The 22,392-nt window shown below is 50.1% G+C and overlaps 2 protein-coding genes across 2 annotated transcripts in view; one reads left to right on the top strand and one right to left on the bottom strand.

Moving 5' to 3' along the window:
• Nucleotides 1-22,392, bottom strand: part of SMARCAL1 (SNF2 related chromatin remodeling annealing helicase 1) — a 285,071-nt gene that overhangs the window by 114,503 nt on the left and 148,176 nt on the right. The gene's annotated exons all lie outside the window — the stretch shown is intronic.
• Nucleotides 1-22,392, top strand: part of MARCHF4 (membrane associated ring-CH-type finger 4) — a 106,117-nt gene that overhangs the window by 79,491 nt on the left and 4,234 nt on the right. Inside the window, exon 3 of the mRNA XM_007104075.2 lies at nt 8,584-8,776. Coding sequence (XP_007104137.1) covers nt 8,584-8,776 — 193 coding nt within the window. The remainder of the gene's footprint in view (nt 1-8,583; nt 8,777-22,392) is intronic.

Raw genomic sequence — 22,392 nt, 5'->3', positions numbered from 1 at the left:
TGATTTATGGACTTCTCCTAGGTCACAGTGCACAAGTGGGAGAAGAGCTGGGCTAGGATTGGGTCGCCTGGCCCTTGCTCACTTCCCCTTCCTGTTATAAGGAAGGAATCATCCCGTCTTCATGCGCTTTCCTCTTTGTCTCTCTATTTGCTGCACAGCAGGGCACGGAGAAGTCTCAGGACACTGCGATCAGGATCTCGCTGGGGACGAAGCTCTGGGGGTCTGGCGGTGGCAGAGCCTGGTGCCTCTGGAGCCCTTCTCCCCTTCCCAGCCTCCTTGGGAGACTGCAGAGCTCTCCTGTCCTCTGCTTTCTCCTTGCTGCTCTGTGGAGCCTCCCGTCAGACAGACAGGAGGAGAGCCTTGTGCATATCACCCCCGTCCTGTTCTTTCTTCTTCCTGCTTCAAATTGTAATTGGGAGCGCTGTTTAGTTTCCTCAGGTGGCTTAGGGGCTGGAAGGAAGGGGCTTTAGAGATTAAGGGGAGCTTCCTGTGCCTCTCCATTTGGGGTTTGTGAAATCTGGAGCAGAAAGGGAGGGTATTGATGCCACAGTGGTGGAAACAAAAAGCTCAGTCAGGAGACAGGCTCTGGAAGAAGCGTTTGTCGTCCAAGAGAGGAGCCTGTCAGATCAGGCCATCTTCTGGAAAATGCCTCTGTTATGTGTAACCCTAGGCTGGAGAGTGGAAAATGTAAAGGCCCAATTACCTGTGATGGGATGCGATCTGTATAATTAAGTGCAAAGGCTAAAGTCCTACATCTAGACTAGCAAGCAAAATGTTTTCTAGTAGTTACAGTTCCTTAGGGGCCTCTGGCCAGTCCTGGCTGGAGCCAGAATCAGTGCTTCCATCCAGGCCATTTAATGTGCAGGGAGGGCTCACTGGTGGCAGAAGGAAGGTTGTCTGCCTTTCCTTGAGAGTTCCCCTGAAATGCCTCCTGAAATGTCTCCTGAAATGCCTTCTGGGGGTGCTCTCTGCAGGGCATCATGCAAACTGCTACAATCAGGAGATAGTCCTTCCCTCCACCTTCCCAAACCAGATCCTGTCACTTCCCTTCTTAAAACTGTTCAAGAGCATCATGTTTACTCTTATGATAAAGTCAAAAATCTGTGCATGTTCTTCAAGCTGCCACGTGGTCTTCCCTTCTTACCTCCCCAGTCGTCTCACCCCATACTCCCTGCTCTCTGCTCCGCCCTCTCTGGCCTTCTTCCAGGTTTTCATGTTCACCTTGCTTTCTTCTGCCACAGGGCCTTTGCACATGCTCTTCCCTCTGCTGGAGCATGCTTCCCTCCTCTCTTTGCCCAGTAAATTCCCAGTCAACTCATTGCTTCCTCTGGGAAGTGAAATCCCCTATCGTAGGCTCTCACATGCCGTGTACCTCCCTTTCTTATGCCAGATGGATTGCTGTAGTAAATAATTCTTTGGTTGTCTGTGTTCCCTAGACGAAAAGCCCCGTGAAGGCAGAAGTCTTGTATGTTTTGGCTTACTGCTTTGTCTTCAGCACCTAGCAGGACGCCTGGCACACAGAGAATACCCAGTACATATTTGCTGAGCAAGAGCATGAATAAATTCCCATCTAAAATCCAACTCATGGCTCACCTAGGCCTATGCTACCTGGACCAGCCATAGACTCATAGAATTTTGGAGTGGACACCCACCCACACCATAGCCTTCAACCCATCCATCAATACTGCTATTAGCATAAAATGGCTGGTTCTACAGTCTACAGCCAAGAGCATGATTAAATATACAAATGAAGCTCTGTAACTTATAGGTCAGGAGCTCCTGTGCCTGCTTACTCAAAGTTGGGAACAAGATGTGGTTTCCTGAATAGTGAAATCCCCAAACTAACAGAGACATGGCTTAAGTGGCTGTATCTCAAATACATCAGCGTGGGGAGTAGGGAATGGGGCTGTGCGTGGCAGCTCCTGGGTCCTTTGACAGGAGTGAGGCAGAAGACATTTTCCCAAAATAGATGAGTTGGGGGAGGGAGGACATAGGAAGTAAGGAAGGGGGAGGCCATGGGATAGGTCAGAAGGGAGCACAGGTTGGGGAGTTGGGTGGGCCCCACTGCTCAAGTCCCTGAGAAGGTATATGAAGGTGCTGGGTGGACAGGAGTCAGCAAGAAGAAATGATAGACCCTGAGTGAGGAGGGAGAAAAAGAACACACAGTGGGAGAGAGGGGAAAAGGAGGGGAGAGGAGAGAAGAGGAGTCAGGGAGGGAGGCTCAAGGAGGCACTCTGGGGTCACAGCATCAGGCCCAGCAGGAAGCAGACGCAGGCTTCAGTCGTGGTCATGTGACGTATGGTCGCAGGGTGCTCTGGAGACTGAGCCCAGCTCTGCGGTCCACTCACAAGGGGCTTCAAACCCAGCCACCGTCTTTGCCTCCCTGCTTCGAGGCCTGCCCCAGGCTGGGCTTCCCAGTCACTCCCAACCAGGCCGGAGGGACGTGCCCAGAGGGCCCCAGGCCTTCAGAGAGGGCACCTGCCCAGCCTCCTAGGTCCCCAGGATTCAGGCCTGCCTGCTATGTTTTTGTCACTCTGGGACCAGGGGCAAGAGGCTTCACAGAGGGGACCTGGGTCTCTATGGGCTGTCCTTCAGAAGAGTGCAAAAGCTCAGGACCAGAGGTCCGGACTCAGGCAAAATGGTCCTCACGATATACTGTATTCAAAACTTGGATTCGCTATGGACATTTGACTATGGGCAGATTCTGCATTAGAAAGTGCCACCTAGACTGCCACATGCACAGCTGATAATGGCTGGCCCTTTAACTGGGGTCTGGGCCCTCCAGTCCATCCTAATCCTCACCAGCTGGGTTCTGTCACTTGTGTTGCCTGTCTGGCCCTGAGAGCATTTGAGCATTTGAGTTTGAGACCCCTGGCTGAGCCTTTAAAGAGAAGCCTGTCTAGGCTGACACCCCCTTTGGACGGCAGAGGGCTTCCACAGAAATCCCCCGACTCATTTCCACAGCAACCCTAGGACTTGGGCAGTACCGAGTTGGATCCGGGGTCTCAGAATTGTTAGTTGACTTCTCCGAAGCTGGGGATCTGGAGCCCAGGCCTCCCCCCCTAGTGTCTGGGGCCTCCCAACTAAGCCTGTGGTCTGGCCTGCCCCGAGACGGGGAGGGCTGGGGGGCGCAAACCAGCACTCAGGCGGCCAGGCCCCCAACGCCACCCCCAGACGGCGGGGCTCGGGCCTCACCACCCTCCGCCTCTCTCCCTGCAGGGGGAGCTGCTGAGCCCGTGCCGCTGCGACGGCTCCGTCAAGTGCACGCACCAGCCTTGCCTCATCAAGTGGATCAGCGAGCGGGGCTGCTGGAGCTGCGAGCTGTGCTACTACAAGTACCACGTCATCGCCATCAGCACAAAGAACCCTCTGCAGGTACAACCGGGGGCTGCCCGCTGGGACGCTGGGGCTCCGGCCCGGGGTTTCCCACACCTCCTTGCTTTTTGGCGGGAGGACGACTTCACCTAGAGTCTGGGCGGTTTGGAGAAAAAGAACAAAGAACGAGATGGGCCAGGTGGGCGAGACCGCGGCTGGCAACCGGGCAGGAGGGGGTGAAAGAATTTTTGTGTTTTCTCTTAAGCCTCAGCCAGAAGAGGAGAAAGGGATTGGGGCCAAGAGAGAGAAATAGATATAGAAGTAAAGAAATGTGGAGAATCAGATGGAAGAAAGAGGATAAGTGAGCTAATGGATGACTGAATGAATGGATGAAATCAGAAAGATAAGGAAAAGGAACAGGAAGAAAAGAGGGGAGGGAGGGAAGGAGGGAGGAAAAAACAAGAAAGAAAGACCAGAGGACAGACGAGTGCAGGAGGGGAAAACGATAGGGTGGGAGGGTGAGGAGAAAGGCAGTGATAAAGCTAAGGGCGAAAAAGAAGAAGCAAAGAGAGAGGAGACTCAGTGGTACTTCCCAAACTTGAATGTGTCATTCACCTGGAATCTTGTCAAAACACAGACTGTGATTCAGGCGTGTGGGGTGGGGCCTGAGATCCTGTGTTTCTAACAAGCTATCGAGTAATGCTGCTGTTGCCGGTCCACAGACCATCCTTCCTGTGACAAGGGACTAGAGAAACACGGAGACGAGACAGGAGAGGGAAGCGGAGGAAAAGAGAAGAGGGGGCAAGAAGGAAGAAAGCAATGGGAGAGACTTTGAAGAGTTGTCTGTGAACGGCAAAGGCAGGAGGGCCAGGGCTCGGGTGGGCTCTGCGAAACAGATCCACACAGGGCTGGACCTGTCAGAACCAAGGGTTCCCCCACCGTCCTCCCCGACCCCTCCCGCCCTGCCCGGATACATCCATCACCCCCAAGGAGCTGGCAGGCCCTGCACCACGTCGTAAATCCTCCAAATCACACAGCTTCCCCTGCGAGGCACACACAGAGAGAGAGCGCTTTGCTTCTGAAAATACCTCCACAAACGCATGGTCAGCCAGTTAAGCTGCCATGTAATCAATTAACCAGCGCGCTAGTGAGGGTGGGAACTCAGCAGCTTGGCACCGTTGCCTCTCTCCTCCTCTCCGAGGGGGTGGGAGAGAGTCAATCCTGCAGCCCCAGGAGGGCGAGTGCTCTGGGGGTGATGGTGGCATGGGATCTTTGCATGAAGCGCAGCTGGAAACACCTGGAATTGCAGTGTCCACACGTGCGGGCCAGCGGGGAGGCTGATTTCCGGAAGGAGGCATTAGAGCCCCCAGGCACCTCGGCCATCCTGATCCTGTACCAAGGGGTCAGAATAAGAAGTGCTTCTCCCTGCGCTGGTTCCATCTTTAGCCATTCATTCCCAAATCTTTAAGTGTCTTAAAATAGCAGGGCCCTGAGGCAGCTGACTCCACGCCCTGGCGTGCGTTAACTCTTCCCTTCCTTCTCAGCTGATTCAAACCTTGGAAAAGGGTCAGAGTCCAAACCCACAAGCCCACCCCCAAGTGCCCCCTTGGCTCTGCCCTTGGCTCGTAAACAGGAATCAGCCCTCGACACAAAAAATGAAAAACCATTTAGGGATAACTTTTTCCTGGGGGTAAAGAAAAGAAAAGGTCATTCTAATCTCATAAGTGCAGTAAGCAGATGGCAGTATTGACAAATTTGATCTATGGCTTTATTCTTAAGTTACTACCGTGTCTTTAACTGTGAGTTTTTAGTCCCTGGAGACTCTGATTCTGTTACTTCTGGATTGTGAGTGGACCATTGCATTCAATGGTGTGTGCTCAGTAAATGCCATTTCACTTTTCCAGATAGAACCAGAAGAAGGATGTAGTCTGGACTAGCCGCAGTGTTGTGTGACTGTGGCCCAGATTGTCCCAATGGCATGTCCTGGGCTCAGGCTCAGCCAAGTGTGAGACGGCTGCTTGCTCAGCCATGGTGGGGCAACTTCTGCTCTCCCAGGCCAGCCCGACCATCTGTGGTACAGGATGGAGCAGGCAGGCCCTACCACGAGCGAGCAGAGCAATGGAGGGGGTGCCGGAGCCACCTCTGCCGTCAGAGTAGGAAAGTTTCTTCCAGCTCTCAGATCTCTCACCTCTTGGTTCATGCCCCATACAATGCTGTGAGAAACAGCGGACAAGAGAGCACGTTATTTCAGTGACCCTCTGCAAGCTCTGTTTCTAGAAAGAGCCTCTTGAGAAAGGAGGCATTTCAGGGTAGTCTTGTGCTCTCAAGGTTCCGTGGCTGCTTCTCATCCTCTTTGCTACACCTGAACTACAATCATATTAATGAACATTTAGTTAGTGCTAACTGGGGACCAGTCACTGTTCTAGGTATTCCCATATATTATCACATTTAATACTGAAAACAACCCAATGTACTATTATTATTCCCAGTTTACAGATGAGACAGTAGAGGCACAGAGGGGTCAACAGTTTGTCCAAGGTCACCCTGGTGGAGCAGGGTTACATCCAAGGGGTCTGACTTCTGAGTCTGGCCCTTAACCTCTACCCTGCAGTGCCCAGCACGGAGTCTGCTAAGTAGAGTTATAAGTAGGCCCACCTTGACATGCATAGCTGTACTTTTTTTTTTTTTTTTTTTTGTGGTATGCGGGCCTCTCGCTGTTGTGGCCTCTCCCGTTGCGGAGCACAGGCTCCGGACGCGCAAGCTCAGCGGCCATGGCTCACGGGCCCAGCCGCTCCGCGGCATGTGGGATCCTCCCGGACCGGGGCATGAACCCGCGTCCCCTGCATCGGCAGGCCGACTCTCAACCACTGCGCCACCAGGGAAGCCCCTTGATGATTTATGGACTTCTCCTAGGTCACAGTGCACAAGTGGGAGAAGAGCTGGGCTAGGATTGGGTCGCCTGGCCCTTGCTCACTTCCCCTTCCTGTTATAAGGAAGGAATCATCCCGTCTTCATGCGCTTTCCTCTTTGTCTCTCTATTTGCTGCACAGCAGGGCACGGAGAAGTCTCAGGACACTGCGATCAGGATCTCGCTGGGGACGAAGCTCTGGGGGTCTGGCGGTGGCAGAGCCTGGTGCCTCTGGAGCCCTTCTCCCCTTCCCAGCCTCCTTGGGAGACTGCAGAGCTCTCCTGTCCTCTGCTTTCTCCTTGCTGCTCTGTGGAGCCTCCCGTCAGACAGACAGGAGGAGAGCCTTGTGCATATCACCCCCGTCCTGTTCTTTCTTCTTCCTGCTTCAAATTGTAATTGGGAGCGCTGTTTAGTTTCCTCAGGTGGCTTAGGGGCTGGTAGGAAGGGGCTTTAGAGATTAAGGGGAGCTTCCTGTGCCTCTCCATTTGGGGTTTGTGAAATCTGGAGCAGAAAGGGAGGGTATTGATGCCACAGTGGTGGAAACAAAAAGCTCAGTCAGGAGACAGGCTCTGGAAGAAGCGTTTGTCGTCCAAGAGAGGAGCCTGTCAGATCAGGCCATCTTCTGGAAAATGCCTCTGTTATGTGTAACCCTAGGCTGGAGAGTGGAAAATGTAAAGGCCCAATTACCTGTGATGGGATGCGATCTGTATAATTAAGTGCAAAGGCTAAAGTCCTACATCTAGACTAGCAAGCAAAATGTTTTCTAGTAGTTACAGTTCCTTAGGGGCCTCTGGCCAGTCCTGGCTGGAGCCAGAATCAGTGCTTCCATCCAGGCCATTTAATGTGCAGGGAGGGCTCACTGGTGGCAGAAGGAAGGTTGTCTGCCTTTCCTTGAGAGTTCCCCTGAAATGCCTCCTGAAATGTCTCCTGAAATGCCTTCTGGGGGTGCTCTCTGCAGGGCATCATGCAAACTGCTACAATCAGGAGATAGTCCTTCCCTCCACCTTCCCAAACCAGATCCTGTCACTTCCCTTCTTAAAACTGTTCAAGAGCATCATGTTTACTCTTATGATAAAGTCAAAAATCTGTGCATGTTCTTCAAGCTGCCACGTGGTCTTCCCTTCTTACCTCCCCAGTCGTCTCACCCCATACTCCCTGCTCTCTGCTCCGCCCTCTCTGGCCTTCTTCCAGGTTTTCATGTTCACCTTGCTTTCTTCTGCCACAGGGCCTTTGCACATGCTCTTCCCTCTGCTGGAGCATGCTTCCCTCCTCTCTTTGCCCAGTAAATTCCCAGTCAACTCATTGCTTCCTCTGGGAAGTGAAATCCCCTATCGTAGGCTCTCACATGCCGTGTACCTCCCTTTCTTATGCCAGATGGATTGCTGTAGTAAATAATTCTTTGGTTGTCTGTGTTCCCTAGACGAAAAGCCCCGTGAAGGCAGAAGTCTTGTATGTTTTGGCTTACTGCTTTGTCTTCAGCACCTAGCAGGACGCCTGGCACACAGAGAATACCCAGTACATATTTGCTGAGCAAGAGCATGAATAAATTCCCACCCAAAATCCAACTCATGGCTCACCTAGGCCTATGCTACCTGGACCAGCCACAGACTCATAGAATTTTGGCAAGAGCATGAATAAATTCCCATCTAAAATCCAACTCATGGCTCACCTAGGCCTATGCTACCTGGACCAGCCATAGACTCATAGAATTTTGGAGTGGACACCCACCCACACCATAGCCTTCAACCCATCCATCAATACTGCTATTAGCATAGTGCTTTTTTCTGTTAAAAAAAACCCCTGAAATCTCAGTGTTCAGATACGGTCAGTAAATTATACTGTCTTTCTTACCTCTCCCCCACATCCTGTGTCCTCTCTTTGTCTGTTGAATTGGTAATCTCTAGCATGTATATTAAATGACATGCCAAGTGTTGTTGTAGAAAACAAGTGAAAAAAAGAAAAAAAAAAAAAGGCCTGTGCCCTCTCAGCACCTGTTAGTGAGAAAATAATGTGTTGCTCAGGGAAGAATATTCTGGGGACCCGGAGCACCACCTACACTCTGCATTTCCACTTTTTCTTCCCATTTTTCTGTCTGTATCCTCATCAACCACAAAGGCCTTCCTTCCCAGCCCTGCCTGCCCAGAACCCCCTCCTTGTAATGACTTCAGATCATTTAGTGTGATACAGGTTTCCTCCACATCAAAAGCACAGTGTCAGCCTCAGAAACATTGCATTACAAGTTGGAAAGCCCGGGTTTAAATCCAGAGGCGAGAGGTTGGGGCAGCAGAAGGGGAAGGGGTAGGAATGGGGTGGCCATGGGCATCCGAGCAACCGCTAACCCGCCGTTCTCTTCTCTGCAGTGGCAGGCCATCTCTCTGACAGTCATTGAGAAGGTTCAGATTGCAGCTGCCATCCTGGGTTCCCTCTTCCTCATCGCCAGTATCTCCTGGCTCATCTGGTCGACCTTCAGCCCCTCAGCAAAATGGCAGCGCCAAGACCTCCTCTTCCAGATCTGCTACGGGATGTATGGATTCATGGATGTGGTGTGCATAGGTGGGTCTGGGGCTGGTCTCTACCGGAAGTGGGGAGCTGCATACTGATGAATTAGACATATCCCTCAGGGTCCCTCCCTCTTGAAGGTCAAAGCAGAGATGGCACCAGGCTTGAGACCTGTGAGCTCAAGAGGGGCCAGTGGCTTAGATTTGAGGGGTGAGTAGGGAGGAGGAGGAGGCAGAGCAAAGGAGGAAGATCTAGGTCTTTCCCAAGCGAATCTGCCCTCCCCAGTTGAAGATAAGAATAAGGAGCCTTGTCCTAAAAATATCTGAGAAAGGTAGGTTGGTCAGTCTGCCTGCCTCAAGCAAGTTGTGGAAGGCCTCTTATCTGTTGTGTGCACCACCGTTGCCAAGTCATGACAAAGGATGCCTATACGTTTAATTCCGTTCTCTTCACAGCAAAATGCCCAGATACAGCCAAAATGATACCTGCTCCCTTTTTTCCCAGCTTTCTTTTTTTTTTTCTTTGCAGTACGCGGGCCTCTCACTGCTGGGGCCTCTCCTGTTGCGGAGCACAGGCTCCGGACGCGCAGGCCCCGCGGCCATGGCTCACGGGCCCAGCCGCTCCGCGTCATGTGGGATCTTCCCGGACCGGGGCACAAACCCGCGTCCCTTGCATCGGCAGGTGGACTCTCAACCACTGCGCCACCAGGGAAGCCCTCCCAGCTTTCTTTAAGCCTATTAATGCCCAAGCTTTCTCTAGCCTAGTGGTTTGCAAAGCGTATAGAGTTCTGGGGTTCCACACACAACTTCAGGAGCCTCTTTCAGGAGCGGAGAATGAAATGCTATACAGACAGGCTCTGAAACTTCACCCCTGCTTCACCCTGAGCTTCTGCACTTTCATCTGTTTATATATGTGTCTGTTCCAGGTAGGGTTTTGTTTTAAAACCTTCAGTGTTCTAGCAAAAGGTTGGAAACCCACCACTGCCGTTCCTGCTTGCTCCCTACACCATTCCCAAATGTACGTTCCCTCCTCTTTCATTATGTTAGGTTGCTTGGTGGAGGGCTCTCTGTTTTTCCCAACAGATGGCTGTGGCTGTCACCTCTGAAGTCTTCATCCAAGTGACTGAGGAGGTGGGGAATGACCCCGGTTTTCTCTGAGTGAATGAAGCGTGCTTAAGCCCTGGTCATACACCCCAACCTGGACCTCTCAGGTTACCCCCTAGGCTGCAGCACTGAGAGTACCAGAGTTCCACAGCTGTCCTCGCCGCACATCAGTTTGTGTATTATGTCAAATATGCTACACTACTCTGGCAAGAAAACATCTTGCCCAGCTGGAACTGGGCTGAGAGGGTGTTCACTTTCTTTGGGGTCCTTTAATACTGGGAATCAGAGAGGCCTGGAGAATTGCATACTGATTACAGCAGCCAGAGACCAGTGATGCTGGAACTTGTAAACTTGTCTAAGCGTCTCGCTGCCTCTCCCTGCTGGCTAAACCAGTACCTCTGCCCTAAGTTCGAGAGCCTTTTAATTACGGGCCAGTAGGCAGTGAAAGAAACAGACCGCCCAGGCTTGGAGGCCTGTGGAAGAGAGAGGACTGTGGACGGGGAGGAATTTGACTTTGAGGCATTCTAATTTCGTTCCCTCTCCTACCAGACTCCTTTCCTACTCCTGCTGAGGCATAGGCTGTTAATGCCAAAAAACAGGTGTGTCTCCATATGGAGGTGTGTGGCTCTGGCATGGAGGGGGAGCAGTGGAAGCCTTCCTTTGGGGCCCTTCCAGTTGCCCTTCATTCTCCTTCAGGCAGGCTTTTGATCAGTCCCTGGTGTGCGCATCTGTGAGACGTGCTTTCCCGTCACGTGGTGTATGGATCAGCTTTGGCTGCAGTAACAAACAACTCCAAAATCGCACTGCCTCACAACAAGCATTTATGTCCCATTCATGGGTCTGCAAGATGGTTTGGTTCTGCTGGGCTTGGCTGGACTTAGCTTCTGACTGTGGATTGGGTTCAGGCCTTCTCCTCATGCTGGGGCCCAGGCTAAAGGAGCAGGGACTACTGGGGTGTATTCTTCTAGCCAAGCGCAGGAGCACAGGATATGGGTGGAAACTTGCAGCGCTTCTCAAAGCTTCTGCACCCTGTCCCTTCTGCCCACAGCCCATGGGCCAGTGAAGTCGCCAAGAAGCTCCTCCCCTGGAGGGGGCGTGGGTGAGAGATCTCCCAGCCAGGGAGAGAACGGGACATAGAAGAGAATTGGTCATGTGATCGACCAGGGCAACTCCCTTGTTTTGCAGTTGAGAGAACAGGGGCCCAGGGAAGGGAGGTAATCTTCTCAAGATTGCTCAGCAGGGATTAGAAGCAAGGTCTCCAAGCTGGCGGTCTAACGCTCTTTCCATTATCCTCGCTTCAGATACCAGGAATCCTGCAGAGTCCCTTATGGAGTACCTACAGATGCCATCTATGACTCTGGAGGCACCTGGGCCCGCTTACGGGAGGGGCCTTCACCGCACGCCTGCTCCCTGGGGCTCTGAGCCACCCAGCACCCCTACTCGGGCCTGGCTAGCGCTCATGGTGTCTCCCCTGAGGAGGGGTCCTCAGCTCCATCTCCTCTGTCTCCTCCTGGCCCCTCTATCTACCTGCCTCCCCCCGGCCCACTTTTCTCTCTCTCCTTGTGTACACGTGGCACTCAGTCACTCCATTTATGGCCGAAGCAGAGTGAGCCATATGCTGAGAGTTCTCACATGGTCATCCTTCCTTCCAAGCTTTCAGGAAAACATCATCTCCCAGGTGTACAGCCACACCACGAACTACCCACTTTGCTCTGGCAGCCAGTGACTGCCTGGAAACAGCCATCGGATGGAAGGGGAATGCATAGGGACCCTAATCGCTTTCGGTGCCGTCCAAAAGTGGTCAGATATATTTATATTTAGACTATCTCACCTTTAAAAAGTTCAGACTGCTCTATTATTTTATTGATTCTAACGAGCTAACTCTGTTTCAGAAGCGTGTCCCCAGGGGCAATGATTATTCCTCCCATTTTTCAGACGGTGAAACTGAGACTGAAGAATTTGTCTTAGGCTAATTCAGGCAGCACGGTAGGGCTCTCAGTTCAGGATTTTTTTTGTTTGTTTGTTTGTTTTAGGAGATGCTGTCCATAGGAGAAAATGCTGGGAGACAAAGTTAAAAAGGGAGCAATATGTGATCTAGTTAAGAGAGTGGGAGGTGACGGGCAGGAGCTGGAACGCACACATTCTTGTGGTGGTTGCGATGATGATGATTTTGATGACGATGATCAAGAGTAATGATGGTGGTTGTAAGGGTGAAGTTCAAGTACGAGACACTTCTTCTCCTCTGCCATGTTCTGGTCAGTTGCAGTGGGGCGGGGGGGAGGGGACACACAGCACTGCAAAAGTGGGTGTAAAAATATCAGCTTTTAAGGGCTCTCTGGAAGGGAAAATCAGGTGGAGCCTCTTTATTCTTAGGCTTAACTAGACATTCAGACTCACGGAACTACAAGAGAGCATGTTTGGCACCAGATTCACTTAGAGGAATGCAGGACAGGACCCACAGCCTCCATAAGGCAGGTCCAGCTTACCTCTGCAGGTGAGTCCTCTCGCCACACTCCCTATCCTAGTCTAGGGCTAGTCTCTCAGCCCCCAGATGATAGTTCAGAGACAAGGAGATGAGACCCACAACAGTGGGTCCATCTTGGCCTAGTTTCCAGGGTCCCCGCAAAAGTCACACTTATTCAGCAGAGTCACTGGACTCAGAAAGCCCAATGCTACAGCCTCCCGGCTGTATTCACGGTAAAGCACCCACCCGTCAGGGGTCACCTCCAACTTAGGCAATGTTATAACCCAGCTGACACTCCACCTTCATCAGATTTTCAGGGGAAACAAACCAGAATGCCAACCCAGGGTCCAGTCTGTTCCTCTAGAAGGAGAGTGTGCCATCATTTCTCTCCTACACCTCCTGCCTCCCTTCATGAATCTGGACTTCTGGCCTGATTCGCTGAACCAACGGGAGGCAGAGAAGCTAGAACAGGGACAGAGACCAGGCTGAGCCAGCCAGGAGGAGGCACGATGTGGTCCTCTTACTGCACAAAGATGGGAAACCACAGAGAGCCACAGGGGGGCACCTACAGACTTTTGAGGCAGTCGCCAGTTTTAAAACTCAATCATTTAGCTCACTTCCATTGGAAAAGAAGAAACTTTCCTTCCAGAAGTCCTGGGAGAGAGGAAGAAGATGATATGAAAAGGTGGGAAGAGGAAGAGCAGGATCCTCACCAGAGAGTGGGTGGAAGTGGAAATGAGGGAGGTGGGTGTTTTCAAGAGATGTTGGGTAAATTAAAATGTTGACTGAAAGAATCCATATCCATAGACCCAAGCTGCTTGGATAGATGGAGCAATTTAGTACCTGGATAGAAATTTTATCCTCGGGAGAAAGGAAAATGAGTCTAGCCCCGTGTTAACTCAAGAGGTGGAGTAAGAAAGGAATAAGACCATTTGTTAAGATAATTCTTTGAACTTTCTCTACTCTTCAGACACCTTGGTCTATCCCCTAGACTGTTCAATGGCCTCAGATAGTATAAATCTGAGTAAACATAATATAGAGGTTTAATTAATCCTTAAAAATGTATTTAGCTTTTCTATCAGAGTGGTGTGCTAGGGGAAAGTTGGTGAGAGTGGGAGAGGCACATGAGGAGAAACTCCACTGAGCGCCAACACCAGCTCCACAGATATTCTCTGCCATGAAGCTAAGAGGACGCAGAGTCTGGGACATGGTCAGCTTGCTGCTTGTGAAGCTACATCAGCCCCATCCATGGCTGTGTCCACCTGGTTGGCCTCCAGGTCAATCAGTGAAAGCAATGACTTTCAGACAATGGCCTTTGGTTCTTACCAAATGATTTTGCCTGCAATGGTTGCCAAGAAGGTCTGGATTCTCTGTTTGATGCAGCATGGGTCCAGGGTTGTGGACAATGTCTCCGGACTTGGTCATATCAGAGGGTTGTATATTCTGGGATACGGGCTGCCTCTACAGATGAAGCATCTCTTGGCTTACAGTCCTAACTCCCTAGACCAATCTATGCCACTGTGAAAGCCAGATGTAAGTTGCTGTAGACAGAACAAACCACCAAACCCCTGCAACAGAGAGGAACTGAGAAAGGGGCCAACAACCCTAAAAGATAAGCAGGGTAAGTATTATCCATATTTAACAGGTGAGAATAGGTTTAAAGCAGTTGGGCTCCAGGTCACATAACTAAGCAGATGGCAGAGCTGAGGACTGGACCACGAACTTCTGGCTCCAATTCCTGGGCATTTTTACGGCCTATTTCATCTCTGATTGCGCTGTGAAATTGCAGATGCAGGCCTTGGATGAGGAGGCAGGTTGAGGGGAAATTGGTCCAGTAATACCTTGACCCATAGAGTAATGGCTGGTAAGAATAAGAAATTCAGTGAGCCCCAGCTGTTCCTGTCCCGTACTCAGGGTTTTGGAGGTTAGCCGTTGTCGTACCTCCCTTTGAATCAGTGCTGTTCTGACACCAACTGAGAGGGAGGCTTGAGAAGTTGGAATGAAATTTGGGTGGTTTGTCTCCCTGTGACATTCTGGTGAAAGGTACTTGGGATGTGCGTAGCTAAATGTACTGGTTAGCATGAAATTAGGGAATCCATTCCTTCACTCAGAAATATTTATTGAAAGGGCACCTGCTCTCAAGGATCTTACACTTCACTGGGGAGGCAGACAAGGTAATTACTGATGGCAATAATAAGAGCTGGGACACAGAGATGAGTGAGCACAGGAAATGACTGAATCAGAGTGGGCTTGGGATGGTCAGATCCATTCATTCAGTAGCATTTGTTGGATGTCTTGTTTTGTTCCTGAAACTAGGGAATATTAACACAGAGATGAATGAGACACAGTCCCTGCCCTCAGGGAGCTCACAGTCTACAAATAAATCACAACATAGCAGGAATTTTCCAAGATATAGAGGAAGGCGGAACAGAGCAGAGAGCAATTAACTCTCTCGGAGGTGTCCAAGAAGGGTTTCTAAAGGAAGGAACCCTCTCCTCGAGCTAGTTTTAAAAGATATGTCAAAATTTATCCAGAAGAGTGGAGAAGAACTTTCCAGGCAGAACATGTGTAGAGACGCAGAGACATGCGAGAACAAGGTGTGCTTAGGAAACTCTGGGCAGATATATATGGCTCGGTGCAAAGAGCCAGGGTGGAGAGGTGGGTCATGGGGATGGGGAGGTTGGCAAGAACCAGATCTCACAGATAACGAATCATGTGCTAAGCAGCTCAGACTACCCTGCTGGTGATGGTGAGGGACTGATAAGATTTTATACAGAGAAGAATTATGATCAGATGTGTGTTTTAAAGAGACAGCTCTGGTAGCTGTGGGGAGGATGGATCAGAGCTGGACAGACTAGACATTGGGAGAAGCCAGCTGGAAACATGCTTGTAATAGTCTGAGCAAGAAGGAAATAGAGGCATAACAGTGGCAATGGGGAAGAAGTGTATGGGGTGACCTTGAGAAGCACATAGGATGTGGACTTGATAGGACTGTCTGAACTCCTTCAGGCAAGTGGGAGCCCCGGGGCTCTGGCTTGAGTGGGGACTAGGCGCCATTGCTGAGTGTGAGATGGGGTGGTCAATGGATGAAACAAATGGGAACCAAAGTATATGCCTTCAGCAAAGGCAGCAGAAAAAAAAAAAAAAAGGACCATCCGAAACCTAAAATCCAGGCAGAGAGGCAAGAGGCAGTTGCTAAGTCAAGAGTTTGCAGTAGAAGAGATGCAAGACACATGGAGGACATGATCTGCAAAGAGGAGAATGCAAGGCCAGGAAGGGGTCTCTTTGCTGCGGTAGAAAGAGGGAAAGGCTTTCTTTTAGTGCACAGGTGGTCCCCTCCTGTGACATAGAGGAAGATGTAGAGGGCATTGAACCATTTCTGACTAGGGCTGGTAACTGATGTGAAGGGGGACAGGTAAGGAAAGTAGGCAGTTGAAAACAGATTTGGAAGGCAACAATTAGAGGTGTTTGAAGCTGTGGATTTTGAATAGATAACTTAGGAGGAATGTTCAGAGAGTAGATGACTAAGGACAGAGACCTGGGCAACATTAAACGCTTAAGGGATGGAAGGAGACAGAAGATGAGACAACAGCGGGAGGGACCGAGCCACAAAACCCAGAGAGCTGGGTCTCGGAAGTGGCAGGAGTGGTGCTACATAATGGTCTGGGACTGCATATTGCTCAGTTTCTTACTAACCTTTTGACCTTAAGTGATTTGCATAACCTCTCTCTGCTTTTGTTTTCCCATCTGTGAAATGGGCTAATAATACTGTCTTCAGAGGTTTGTTGAGAGGATTGAATAAGATGGCACATGTAAAGGAGCAGGCACTTATACGTATCAGTGACCAGGGTAGGAGGTACTTGGTCAGGGTAGATTTCCCTCGAGGTAGACACTCAATAAAGGTATGCCAAAAAAACAGTTAAAACCTGAATCCAGCCACAGCCTGGAGAGCCTGACCTGGAGTCCTCCCATAATTGAGAATCTGCTGTTATTTGAAGCAGTGCCTCTTCTGGAAGTTTTTGGCTCCCTCACCCGCGTCCCCTCAATGAGAAGATCTGATTACATCGAACGTCCTCTTTCCACCTGCCTACTCTTCCTTCCGTCATCTCTAATGACGCTGTCTTCCCCGGCAGAGAAGTTGACAGAGCCACCCAGGAAACAAATGGGACATTCTCTGCTCCAGTGGGTCAAGTTATTAGGATTTAACAAGAGCAAATTAATTAAGGTCTCTGGCACCAAAAACATTTTTTTTTCACTCCACAGACCCAAGAGATTGGCCACCAAGAAGTCAACTCTGCAAAAATGAGGACCTCATCCTCATCATGTTTGTTTTTCACTTGTGAGTGAAATGGGGTCAGGGTAAGGAAAGTGAGCAAGATTCTGAAACTGCTCCAAATCTTCAAAACAGTGGCTAGGGTAATTGATGAAATTATAGAAAAGTTTTTGTGAAAACGTCCTCTGTGTGCAGTATACTGAGTAACTTTCCTATGATTTAGAGGTACCTGCTACCTGCCCTCTGAGATAAAGGGATTCAAATCCCAGTTTACAGCAAGTGGGCAGGGGGTGGGGGCAGCAGGGCTGTGAAAACATTGTTTTTCAAACTTCATTTTAATTCACATTAACAAAAAACACATAAATGCCGCAAGGATTCCTTCCCTCCCTCCCTCCTTCTGGGTAGAAATGACCTCACCTGTCAAACCTCTTAATTCCCTGATTAGGAAACTGAAAATACGGAGGAGGCAGCCTGGTGCAGCAGAAGAGACTAGGAAGCAGAAGACCTAGGTCTGATGAGCAGATAAGCTACCAGCTTCCTCTGTGACCTGGGGCAAGTTACTGCCTCTCTCTACAACTCAGCTGACTTACCTATGAACTAACTGAGAGGGTTGAACCTGATAACCTACAAGGTCCTTTCAGGTCTGACATTCCAGGATTTTTGAATGACTTCCATTGTGAGAGGTCATGACTGTCGGAGGTTGGCAATTGTGACTGCGGGGGGGTTGCCAGTACTGCTGGGCCAGGCCGAACAACCCATAAGCATCAGCCACAAAAATGGGCCAGACAATGCTCAGTCCATGTTCTGTTACCTGCATGTGGCTTATCCAACTTTCTGGATTAACTGTTAACTCATATTCCCCCACCCCCTTCCTTAAGCACCTCCCCTCCATCCCGCTACCCCCGCTTCCTGTGCATGGTCACCTTCTCCACACCTGAGCTGCTGGATGCTCGGAGGATGAAGATGATCGATTTAGAAGTAGATACGCCAAGCACTCACTGTCTCCCTCCAAGGAGACCCCTTGGGAGGCAGTTCAGTTATTCCAGTTATGCTGACAAGGCTCAAATATTTTAGGAACAGCTCTTAGGAACTGCCTTCAGTGCCTGCAGCGCATTTTGGGACAGATTCAGAAGTGGCAAGTCTGTCCATTGATGGTGGGTTTGTGGCTAGAAATAGCCGCAATCTGGTAAATAAAGTGGATGCTCAAGCCAGCTAATATATTTTGGGGACCACGTGAAATGTGCCATTGAGCCACAACTGCTTTTTTTTTTTTTAATTATTAAACAATTCATAGCACTCTTACATTTTTTTTTTTGAAGATGTTGGGGGTAGGAGTTTATTAATTAATTTATTTATTTTTGCTGTGTTGGGTCTTCGTTCCTGTGCGAGGGCTTTCTCTAGTTGTGGCAAGGGGGGGCCACTCTTCATCGCGGTGCGCGGGCCTCTCACTGTCGCGGCCTCTCTTGTTGCGGAGCACAGGCTCCAGACGCGCAGGCTCAGTAGTTGTGGCTCACGGGCCTAGTTGCTCCGCGGCATGTGGGATCCTCCCAGACCAGGGCTTGAACCCGTGTCCCCTGCATTAGCAGGCAGATTCTCAACCACTGCGCCACCAGGGAAGCCCCACAACTGCTTTTCTCTGTGGCCCCTCGTCTAGCACTGAAGGTATTCTAGTTAGGGTAACTCCAGTAGATAGAAAAAAAATAAGCCCCCACATTCAGTGTTTTAACCCAGCAGAAGTGCCTGTCAGTGGGAGGTTCTCCTCCACACAGTGATTCAGGGGCCAAAGACCCTTGCATCTTTTGGCTCCACAGTTCCTTAGGCTTTTGAATATTTTATCTCCATCTAATAGAAAATACAGGAGAGCATGGATAAGGTGCACGCGCGCACATGGGCGCACACCACACACACGCACACATACGCTTTTCCCCTCAGGACCCATTTCTTAAATCTTGGCTTGACTCATGTTCACATTCAGTGCCAGTCACCTAGCTCCACCCGAGTGCAGAGGGCTCTCTGAGCTCAGTTTCCTGTTCTGTAAGGTGGAGATAATATCACCTCCTTTATTGGGTTTGTGAGATAAGTTGACCATATTTGCAAAGCCCTTTTAGTGATAGGACATAGTAAGCATTCAGTAAATATAGACTCTCATCACCAACACCATCATCACCATCACCGTCACCATCACCATGACCTTCACCATCACCACCCAGCGTGGCTGAGAAACGCAGTTCTGTTAGTATCTGTCCAGATAGTGAGAACGCTAAGCCTCATAAAAAACCCACAGGAAAAAAAAACCTACAGCATCTTAGGGCAGAGCTTCAGAAACACACTTCCAGGAACAGACCTCTCAATTACACCAATGCAAGGATATTTGGGACATGTGTAGAATCAGCTGGTTTCCAGAGCTCCTTTCAGGTCTAGCATGTTATTCATCTATAAACAATGACTGAGGATTGGGAAGGACACTTAGGAGACAGAAGAACAGGTGCTTGTCGCTGGGAACGGGGTTGGCAATAAAGGAGGAGGAGGAGGAGATATGAGTGGGCTTTTTCCGGCCTGTAATTTCCCCCAAACAATCAATATCATGTGGCATTGAGTGTAAATGTGTGCCCGGCACAGTGCAAGCATCAGCATGCAGGATTCATTACCTCATTTAATCTCATAACTACCCTATAAGCAAGGGGATAGCAGCCCCCACTTTCTGATGAGGAAACTGAGGCTCGGAAAGAGAAATTAACTTACCTCAAGCCACAAGGCTAGTAAGTGGTAGGTACTCGGAATGTTCAATACATGTTCATCAGTGAGTTGACCCGAAATTGTGGGACCCAAAAATCTTTGGGTCTAGGAGAGGAAGTATCCATTTCTTCAGCTGCCTGAGCTTTTCATGTCCGTCACATCTGGAAATAGAGTATTTTTTTAAATTACCTGTAGCTCTTTGATCAATATTTGGAGCCTTCCGTGAGGCAGTGGGTCCGGATAAGGACCATGTTCTAAGCAGTGCTGCTCAAGCGTGGTCCCTACGTCAGCACCACCTGAGAGCTTCTTAGAAATGCAAGTTCTTAGTCCTCATCCCAGAGCCACTGAGTCAGATGGTCTGGGGGTGGTACCCAGGAATCTGTGTTTTCATAAACTCTCCGGTTTGAGAAGCACTGTTATAGAGTTAGTTGTCTGCAACCTTTATGCCACTTAAACTAGGATACTAGTAGGAGAAGAGGTGAGGGTGAGAAGCAGGGTTTGGTGTCCCTGAGGGGACCAGAGCTCTTCTCTGCATACTTCTCAGTCAGCCTTGGCCTAGTAACTCCGTACATCATGGCCATCTGTTTTTGTTCCATCACATGTGCTCCTAGAAACACACAGTAGGTTCGGGAAATGCTAACTAAACAGAACTAAATTGTATCTCACCGCTATGGACACAGCAAGAACCAAAGGCCAAAATTCAGCAGCGGAGCATTGGGATGCCACGTCAGGGAGAACTCCCTGACAGCACTGTGGTGAGTTAGGGTCAGGGGGGCTGTGCAGGCAGGACAACCTACTCACAATGGCCACCTTCCCTGCCATCCTCATGGGCCGAGCAAAGGGCCATTTCAGCTGGAGGCTCGGGGAGAGATAACGATGACAAATGAAGGGTTCCGACATCCTATGGAGCCTACAGGAAGAGGACCCCTGAAAGATGGAGAGACGTGAGAAAGAGGAAGGCAGCAGTTCTTCTAGAACTGTATCAGTGAATACAGCCCAGGGCTGGGCACCTTGTTAGGTGGGTACTAGATAAATTAAATAGAAAACCCCAGAAAGGGACTCAGTCAAACTGTGTTGAATTTCTGATATTGCCATGCATTCTAATTTTCTATTTTGTTTTTCTACTACTTCTCCGCCTCCATTCACCAATAGCCTTCTTTCCTCCTATTCTAACTTTAGTCTCTCTTTCTCTCTATCCATTTTCCCATTCATCTTCTTTCTCTCCCATCTCTTCAACTTTGCCCACTTGACCTGTCCCTATCAAATGAGTCCCACCCATCTTCCCTCATTAAAAAAGATCCTGGGGCTTCCCTGGTGGCGCAGTGGTTGGGAGACCGCCCGCCGATTCAGGGGGTGCGGGTTCGTGCCCCGGTCCGGGAGGATCCCACGTGCCGCGGAGCGGCTGGGCCCGTGGGCCGTGGCCACTGGGCCTGCACGTCCGGAGCCTGTGCTCCGCGGCGGGAGGTGCCGTAGCGGTGAGAGGCCCGCGTGCAGCAAAAAAAAAAAAAAGATCCTGCTGCTCAAGGAATCTATAAGTAATCTGTAGAGCAGGAAGCAGAGAGAGGGCTAGGGAGTAGATGCGAATGAGGTAGTTTGTGCTTTTCCAACTTTTGCCAAACAAGCATTATCTACAAAAACAGGTGCACCTTCCTTCCCTTCAGCCATCTATCCATTAAAATGGTTTAATTATTTCCTGAACACTAGACAGATAATTAGGAGGTAGCATTCAAACCAAACATTTAAGTCACCCTCTTCAATCAGGGTAAAATTGTCTGATTAAGAAGCTAATTAAGAATCAAGTGTAGTGACTCTTATTGGAAAGAGTGAGTTTGGGGCTTCAAAAAGTCCTGATTCCCCCCCCCCACGCCCCCACAAAGGCCCCTATGTCCTCCATCATCACCAAGTCTTCATTAAGCTCCCAACACCTTATTAGCTGCCTCACCCATATCTGATCCCTGTCCTCGAGGGGCTTACAATCTAGGGGAAGGAGCATAACGGTGTTCAAACAAGGTTTGTGAGATAAATGAACAAGTGAGCACTGCAGCGCCAAGGGTGCGTAGGCATGTATTCAAAAGGTGGAAGGAAGTGATGAGAGTTGGCACCTTGGGAGAGGGTGAGAAAGTGGACAGAGAGGAAGTCTCCTTGTCCAGAACCAGGCAGGAGATCAAGGGGTCCACAGGTGGTCCAAAGGAGATTTATGAACCCACTAAAATCATAAGGACAGTTCATGTGTCGGGGTTTTTTTCCAGGAATATGGTCCTTAGCTTTCATCAGATCCTCAAAGGGGCACATGATCCAAAGGACTAGGAACAGCTGGGCTCCAGGGAGACTGTCTCTCCTTCAGTGAACCCTCGAAGACCTGTTGTACAAAGTACAATTTTAGGAGCTGCTGGAGGCCTGGAGGAAAGAGTAGCAGTGCAGGCTGTCTCGTCTCCTAGAATCACAGCGTGTTGGAGGTTGAAAAGGCTTTGAGATGTTCCCATCCAGTCTCTTTGCTTGACGTGGAGTTGGCTGGAGTGACTCATTGCCGTTTGCTCCTATGAGTCAGCTCTTCCTCGCAGGGGACCGATCAGCCGCCCCTAGATTTACAGCGCTGCAAGAGAATCCCACAGTACCTCATCCACAGTCATCTCCCTCACCGTGAGTCCAGCCTCCCAAACCATCTTCTCCATAGGGACAACCATCCCTTTCTTATTTTTCTCATCCTTTTACTGGCCCTTTCTTCCCAGCCCTTCCACATGCCCTCTGGACCTCGACCTCCTGGTCCACCATTGGCAACCTCTCCTCCAAGTGTTCCTTTCCTCATCGTTTAATTGAAATAAAGCTGTCTCCTGAGGACATTGTTTCTTGCATGGCTGTCTTAAGTGGTGGCTGCTTTGTCTCCAGTACACTGTATCCTGGGGGGCCTGGAGGTGGGGTGAGTCCTCCTTGCTCCCCATTATCATCTCCAACCTGCCTCTCTTCCTTTATCTTTCAGAAGCCCCAGCTCCTTTGAAGGGAATGTCATCATACATCACCAGCCCTTTTCCCTTCTTGATGCTGCTGGCTGCTGACTGCCTATTCACTCCTCACATCCACCGTGCACCTGGCTCACACA

The sequence above is a fragment of the Physeter macrocephalus genome, chromosome 2 (assembly GCF_002837175.3).
Source record: "Physeter macrocephalus isolate SW-GA chromosome 2, ASM283717v5, whole genome shotgun sequence".
Taxonomy (NCBI): Eukaryota; Metazoa; Chordata; class Mammalia; order Artiodactyla; family Physeteridae; genus Physeter; species Physeter macrocephalus.
This window is presented reverse-complemented; position numbering and strand designations above follow the sequence as displayed.